We start from the raw sequence: 7,831 nt of genomic DNA on the forward strand, positions 1-7,831 counted from the left end.
TACTACTACTAGTACTACTACTAGCCCACTATACTACTATACTAATAATAATAATACTAATAATAATAATAATAATAATAATAATAATAATAATAATAATAATAATAATATATATATATATATATTTATTTAAATAAATCATATATAATATATGTTTCTCTTCATTTTGGGTAAGAGTAAAAATGTGATGGCCCAACAAAGAAGATATGAGGATGATGATAGGCCTAATGGCTGTGTGAGGAAGAGGTGCAAGCCTATTCCATTATGTTTTATACAGACCTATCGAAACAATGAAATATATATGAAAATATGATAGTCTAAATAGAAATGTTTATTGTGGCAATAGGATGATGTTGTGGGAAAATGCATATAGGAAAATAGGCTAATCATCATATTTTTCACACTATCCGTATATCAACAAATGTCCGTATAACACAAATCTTTGTCATTTTCATCTTCCAAATTTTGCCCAAATATTTTACACTGTGAATTTGAAGGCCGTTCTGAATACTTTTAATTTGCATAAATCATAGTTTTTTTTATTGAGCTACCGTATGAATTGTGTGAAGTTAAATTAGGCTACTTGATTGATTTTGACCGTGCTAAGAGAATACCACCCGATGGATGACGTCATGTACAGTAGCTTTCTTTCTCCCCTTGCCCAGGGTTGCCATGTCCGCTTATCATAAGCAACTTTGGGCTTGTTTTACTGTATAGTTGCTTGAAAATATTGGTAGTTGCGAGTTGCGTTTTTTGGGGGTTTGCTTCTAAAGTGTAGTTGCTTATTTGGGCTTATATTGGGCTATTACATATTTGTAGACCCACCCAACCTTCTGAAAATATTTTGTGCCAGAGACCCCCAAGATTTTGTGGATTTGAAAATATTCCAAAATGTTCATTTCTTTCAAAGATTTTTCTTTGAAAATAGCAGATCTACAAGCTCACAACGCATCGACGTGAGCTTGTAGATCGGCTATTTTCAAATAGCCAATGTATATAGGTTTAAAGTGCTCATGTGGCCTGTAGTTGCTTCTTTTGGGCTTGTTTTCATAGACTTGGTTGCTTATTTCTCTCGCACAAGCTGGCAACACTGGTGCCGTTCCGTGCCGTGCTTCATTCAGTGCTTTTTGACATTTATCACGTGGAGGAGCGCTGGGCTCAACCCTTGAAAGACTAGCGAGGGAAAAGCAGGAGAGTGATCGAGTGGGAAGAAGAGAAGAGGAAGCGGAGGTGAAATAATCCCGTCTGTCCAGACCAGGGCTCGTATGAATGGTTTTTTAGAGGTTCTGCATTCCTCCACCATTCCCTGATTTCCCCGGAGCGGAGCGGAGCGGAGCTGCCCGGACAGGACAGGACAGAGAGGACTGGGACTATGGAGGATGTCTACCATTACACCCGCAGCCCTGTCTGGGAGGAACTGCTGGTTAGTCATTTTTACCAACAAAGGACACTTTTTTTTACTCTGTTTCTGATTTCACTACGAGCCTGATGAGTGTCCACGTTTGTTTTTTTTAGGGTGGAGGGATACACACAGATACAACTCGACGGAGTTTAATGCGTTGTTTGTGATTTCTGATTTGATCAGATTTTTGTTTTACTGGGAGGTGACTTTGTGCAGTTTATTGTGGCAGACTGCAGTCCACAGCTTAATGGGAAAATAATAGGTTAAACGATGAGGACGTGCAGACAGTAGTCCAGTATAGTATAGGCTTGTCTTCTCTTCTCTTCTCTTCTCTTCTCTTCGAAGATGGTCATGTGTGTGTGAATGCTGTAATAAATAATCAAGGCTTTAATATTTACTTTCAGTTCAATTCTTATGGCATATACTTCCGTTTTGCCACGTTAAGCTAAGTTAAGTTAAATTAAATAAGGGCATAAAGCGCAACAATCTACACCCGAACATAATTGTACTATTTCCTCTCACACTCGTCCTGGGGAGTCATTAAACACACACATGGGTTTCGTACATTGTTCACTTTTGTAGCCCATTCATCCATCTAGGGACATTAATTATTTAGAATTATGGAAAGTAACTAAGTACATTTACTCAAGTACTGTACTTAAGAAGAACTTTGAGGACATTTTTACTTATACTGGAGTATTTCCATTATCTATACGTTTACTTCTACTCCACTACATATCGGTGGCAAATATTGTACTTTTGCTCCTCCACAATTATTATTTATATTTTGATGCCAATACTTTTGTACGTTTACCCAAGTAAATTTGGATTACCGGACTTTTAGAGTATTTCTACATTGTGGTATTGATACTTATACTGAAGTAAAACAATGTCAGTACTTCTTCCATGATCACTGAGTATTATTTAACAGTCTGTTCACTCTAAATTTGCCAAACACACACACACACACACACACACACACACACACACACACACACACACACACACACACACACACACACACACACACACACACACACCTCTGCGACATGAATGTTTGTCAGCCCGCCGCTAGGGTCTGATCACTGCCACGGCACCGGGACCGTGGCTGAATGACCGCCTGCCTAAAGTCTAGTACAGGGGTCTTCAACAGGGGGTCCTCAGAGTTACTATTTTTGTGTGATATGATTTTTTTTTACCTTAACCGTGCACTTGAACCCTATAGCATCCCCTTTTCTGAGGAGAACTTTAGCCAAAAATAGCAGATCTACAACCTCACACCGCCTTGCGCTGCCAGCTGTTGTGAGCTTGTAGATCGGCTATTTTTGGCAAATAGTTATAGGTGTAGAGGGAAAAAAGAGCAGCAAAAGTTTATCTGAAACACATTTTTTTTACAATATTCATCTCTCTCTCAGCTAGGGGGTCCTTGGCCTGAATACGTTGAAGACCCTGGCCTGGTCTAGACTAGTAGTCTACCTCAGTCTAGGTCTTGAGTCTGACCATGTAGTAGTCTGTCAGGGCCATAAACACCACCAGGCAGGCAGCAAGCAGCAGGTTTTACATGGTGTGTCGTGTGTGGAGACCATTTCTCCCACCGTACCGCGACATGCGTCTATCTATCAGCTCACACATCTCTGAGAGAGAGAACACGGCGGGCTCAGTGTTGCCAGATTCTGCGAGAGAAATAAGCAGCCAAGTCTAGGAAAACAAGCCCAAAAGGCCACATGAGCACTTAACCTACCTAACCTATGCAACCTATGCATGATCGGCTATTTGAAAATAGCCGATCTACAAGCTGTTGTGAGCTTGTAGATCTGCTATTTTCAAAAAGTCTTGCAATAAAATGTGGAATATTTTGAATATTTGTTTCAAACATTCTAACAACACATAATGCTCCCCTGGGCACAAAACATTTTCATGAAAATATTTGAGAACCACTGGTTTGAATAATAAATAATAATTACATTTGGAAGCAAGCCTAAATAAGCAACTATACACTTTAAGCCCCGCAACCCGCAAAAACTACCAATATTTACAAGCAACTTTACAGAAAAACGTTGTGTATTTGTTTTGTTGTCTGTTATTATTTTCTTTGTGAGTGTTGTCTGTTTTTTGTTTTGTTTTGTTTGGATGTTGTTTATATCTTACTCTCACTGTTTGGAGATACTCTGTTTATTTGCTTATTTGCTTCAGTTAATGTCTGTAGTACCTATGAGTATGTAAAATAACAAAAACGAATAAACAAAACGTTTAAAAAAAAAATTAAAAAAACTTTACAGAAAAACAAGCCCCAAAGTCGCTTATAATAAGCCGACATGGCAACCCATGCACAGCGGGCTGTATTGTAGCGGCTACAGGCAGCAGCAGTGAGAAGATGACAGCGAGGAAGGGCGCTTCTTTCCAGCCGCTGTCTAGCAGCAGCTCCTCTCGCATCCAGGAGAGAAGGAGGAAGGGAGCGGCTGCTGACCGCATGATGATGAGGGCTAACCCCGAGTCATGGTCTTATTACTCCCCGCTACAGGAGCCGGAGGGGAAAGGCGGCCCCCCGTCCTCCGCCGCGGGGATCCATGCGAACGTCGTGGGGGCTTCTGTCGTCGCCGGATCCGGGGCAGCGGACGAGTCGTCAGACAGCGAAGCGGAGCAGGAAGGCCCCCAGAAACTCATCCGGAAAGTGTCTACCTCTGGACAGATCAGGAGTAAGGTGAGGTAGCCTCTATACCTATCTGTTATGTTGAGGTAGCCTTGGATCAAGACTATCATAGATGTATGTATTTTATCGAAAATACATCTATGATAGTCTTGATCCAAGGCTTATGTTGAGGCATTTGATAATAATGGCATTTTATTTGAATCGTTTTTTTTATGAGGCTTATGGTGGTTTGTTTCAATGATAAACTGACTTGACGATCAACATGTTGAAGGGCAAACAGAAACACACTAGTCGCTCTGCATAAGACAAGAGCATCTGCTAAAATGCTTCAATTGTAGGCTAAAATTGCAGTAAATTATAACGGTGTAATAAATGATCTATCTGTTGTGTTTTTATCTTCTGCTCAGATTTCATGAAATGGCCTAATAGTGTAGCAGTTTCCTGTCTTGCTCAACAGGTTGTAGAAATTATAGACATTTCAAAAGAATCAAACTCAGCAATCAGATAGGCTATAGCTCAGTTGATGAGAATGTTATGTGGTGTTATTATTCTTAGGCCAATAATAATAATAATAATAACCATAATAATAATAATAATAATAATAATAATAATAATAATAATAATTATTATTATTATAATTATAATTATACCTTTTTATTATGTTCATACCTTGTTCATTGTCATTCAGAGGTGGTAATTGTCCTTATAAGGCCACTGGTACAAGCGTGCCTTAATTGGAATAGACCTGCAGTAAGAGGATGCTATTCTGCTCTTTCACACTGACACCTAAGCTGTGCTGGCCCACTTTACACAGTAAATGAGCGTCCTCCTCCCAAGCCAATGGATCCATTTAATTATTGACCGTCCCACTCCACCCTGCCTAAATTATTCAATGTGGGAGGTATATTTAGATGCTAGGGGCACGGACCAGTGAACACGGTTGGCTGGTTCTGCTTTTCTTATGCTAATTAACTGACCAGAGGTGTGGAGTAAAGTAAATAGTGTTACACACACACGTCTGATGGCGATCTGTGGCAGTCAGTGGTGGTCGATGTTAATAATCAAGTTTACATACAGAGCCCTGTGATGTGCACTTAGCTTGGATTCACGTTCACTATTCTAAGTCTGTTGCACACCTGTAATGCCTATAACATGACACATTCTTCATTCACCTGTTCTTGCTGAAATTATGTTTTAGGGTGGCCAGAGTAGGGAAGTTGAAAATGGGTGAATGTCAGGTTGATCAGGGGTGATGATGTCACTTTGTTACTCTGTTCTCAAGGATGTAAAGTACACTGCTGCTTGTACAGTAATGTACACTGAAGGGATATTACTGACATCGCCTGGCCAAGGGCCCAGATTGAGTTCATCTGTTCTCTGGGACCATACGTCTGTTGGCTATACTGTATGTCATGCTGGTCCATGAGCCCGTCTGCTTGTTTGTACTGCGTACAAACTTATATTGGAGTTTTTTCCATGTGTTCAGTGAGTGTATGAGTCCATTTGGGTAATTTTTACAATTAAATCAGCACTATGTCGTAACAAAGCTAACAGAGGGATATGAATGAGAGGCAATGAGTGTATCTGCAATCTGCAATGCAGTGTGTGTTTGTGTCCTGTGTATATATACGTGTTTGTATCATGTGCCTGTGCCTGTGTGTGTGTGTGTGTGTGTGTGTGTGTGTGTGTGTGTGTGTGTGCGTGCGTGCGTGCGTGCGTGCGTGCGTGCGTGCGTGCGTGCGTGCGTGCGTGCGTGCGTGCGTGCGTGTGTGTGTGCGTGCGTGCACGCACGGCATAAGCACTAGTGCTGAGCAGTACTAATGGATCATGCAGGCACTGGCTCACTGAGTGTTCTTCCACCAGGTTATTTGCTAACCCCTGCACACTGTGTGTGTGTGTGTGTGTGTGTGTGTGTGTGTGTGTGTGTGTGTGTGTGTGTGTGTGTGTGTGTGTGTGTGTGTGTGTGTGTGTGTGTGCTCGCGCGCACACGTGCGTGTGCGTATGTGTATTTGTCCACTCATCCCTGGTTCATCATGCATCTCTACCCTTCCCTCTCCCTGTCCACCATCTCTCTGGTAGCCGGAGACACCCACATCTCTCTACCTGTATTGGCTGACTCCATGGCAACACTGCCTAAGAGAGAGCTGATTGGGTTGAGGAGACATGTACCCTCAACACACCAGAACGTGTCTCAGCTCATAGTATCTATTCCGCAATCTGCTTTACAATGGCATACATTCAATGTTATTGTGCCAGACATTCTGTTTCAACACAGTACTCACAGACAGTGTGTCAGATATGTTCATGAATCAAAGCACCCGCACTGAAAATGCAAACATTGCAAAGTTTTGGACTCCCTGTGTGCTGCTGATACTGTACAGCCAATTCCCTGCTCTCTGGCTTTGAAACTGTCTGTACCCATTTGGCGATGATAGCCCTTCATAAACTCATCACAACGGGTCGATATATTGATGTGTGTAAATAGCGACGACTGTTGATGAGCACCGATAAGCGTTGATGCACCACTGCAGAGACGAGACGCTAAGTATCGTCTTTCCTCCGCCGGCTGCTCTAAGGGCTTTCTGGTGCCTGATTGTCCCCCATCTCTTAGAGAGTAATGGGATGAATGCACACGAGGGAATCTGATACTGTGTCATATACCCATTAGAAACTCTGCCATGTCTCTATCTGTCCATCTATCTATCTATTTCTCGCTGTCTTTTACTCTCTCTCTCTCTCTCTCTCTCTCTAGCTCCCCTATCTCTTTCTTGCTGTCGTGTCATACACGTATACACCTACTGTACAAATCGCCAGTGGTGTTGGTATAAGCCATTAGACTAGTAGAGCTACTATTAACTGTAGCAGCCAATGCAGATAGCTTTAATTTATGACGGAGTCGGAATGCATGCGTTGCTCAGTGTTAATTAATGGTCCTTTCACACCTCGCTCTCTCCTCTGACTTGCCTTTCGCCTTCTTCTTTCCATCTTCCCTCCCTCTACCCTACCCGACCATCCCTTCTTCTTCCTGTCCTTTCACGGTGTACTGCCGTAGCTGTGGGGAGCTTATAAACCTGGGATTGATGGCTGTGTGATTGAAAGCAGAGCCCTGGGGCATTCTGTCTAGCCTAGGCTTGTGCAGGGGACTGGCTTTGCTCTCAAAGACAGTGCGTGGCTGCCACAGGCTGATCCACATCAGATAGAAGTTTGGGGATTTACACTGTAAAATCTCCAGTGTTAATTTGTACAAAATATATCTCATATACTGAGGATTTTACTGTGTAGGGGCCTAGGAGTTACATGTAGGGGCCCGTGGGCCAGGAACAAATTCATTGTCCTGCAATAGCTGAGGAGCTGCTGTTGCAATGCAGAGCCGAACAAAAGTTTTAAAAAAAATTACTCATGTACACACTGTATGTACACAAGACGCAACAATAAAGAACCTTGAACCTTGAACAGAGGGGTATAGCCCAACTCTACCTCACCCTTGTGTCAGATACAGTGTTTGGGCTATATATTAGAGTTTAATTGCTCCAATAGTGGGAAGTGTCATCTTCTATGGGTAAAAGTGTACAAACGACTGGAACCTCTATTTTCTGTCTGTCACCTGTCTCCTTTAGTTTGTCTCTGTCTCTCTCTATAACGCACGCACGCACGCACGCACGCACGCACGCGCGCGCGCACACACACACACACACACACACACACACACACACACACACACACACACACACACACACACACACACACACACACACACACACACACACACACACACACAC

At 42.4% G+C, this 7,831-nt stretch overlaps 1 protein-coding gene across 6 annotated transcripts in view; it reads left to right on the top strand.

The window, feature by feature from the left end:
• Nucleotides 1-1,156: 1,156 nt before the first annotated feature.
• dgkh (diacylglycerol kinase, eta) overlaps nucleotides 1,157-7,831 on the top strand; it is a gene marked incomplete at its 5' end in the record, with an annotated part of 73,814 nt that continues 67,139 nt past the window's right edge. For 5 of the 6 annotated variants that reach the window (XR_014602723.1, XR_014602724.1, XR_014602725.1 and 2 more), the window contains one exon: nucleotides 3,777-4,103. Coding sequence is in view for 3 of the 6 variants with exons in the window: in XM_084084470.1 (XP_083940596.1) it covers nucleotides 3,777-4,103 (327 nt within the window). Of the gene's footprint in view, nucleotides 1,424-3,776; nucleotides 4,104-7,831 lie in introns of those variants that run through there. The other variant, XM_084084472.1, reaches the window with a different exon arrangement.

This window comes from Gymnoscopelus microlampas (assembly GCF_963454915.1).
Source record: "Gymnoscopelus microlampas genome assembly, chromosome: 17".
NCBI lineage: Eukaryota > Metazoa > Chordata > Actinopteri > Myctophiformes > Myctophidae > Gymnoscopelus > Gymnoscopelus microlampas.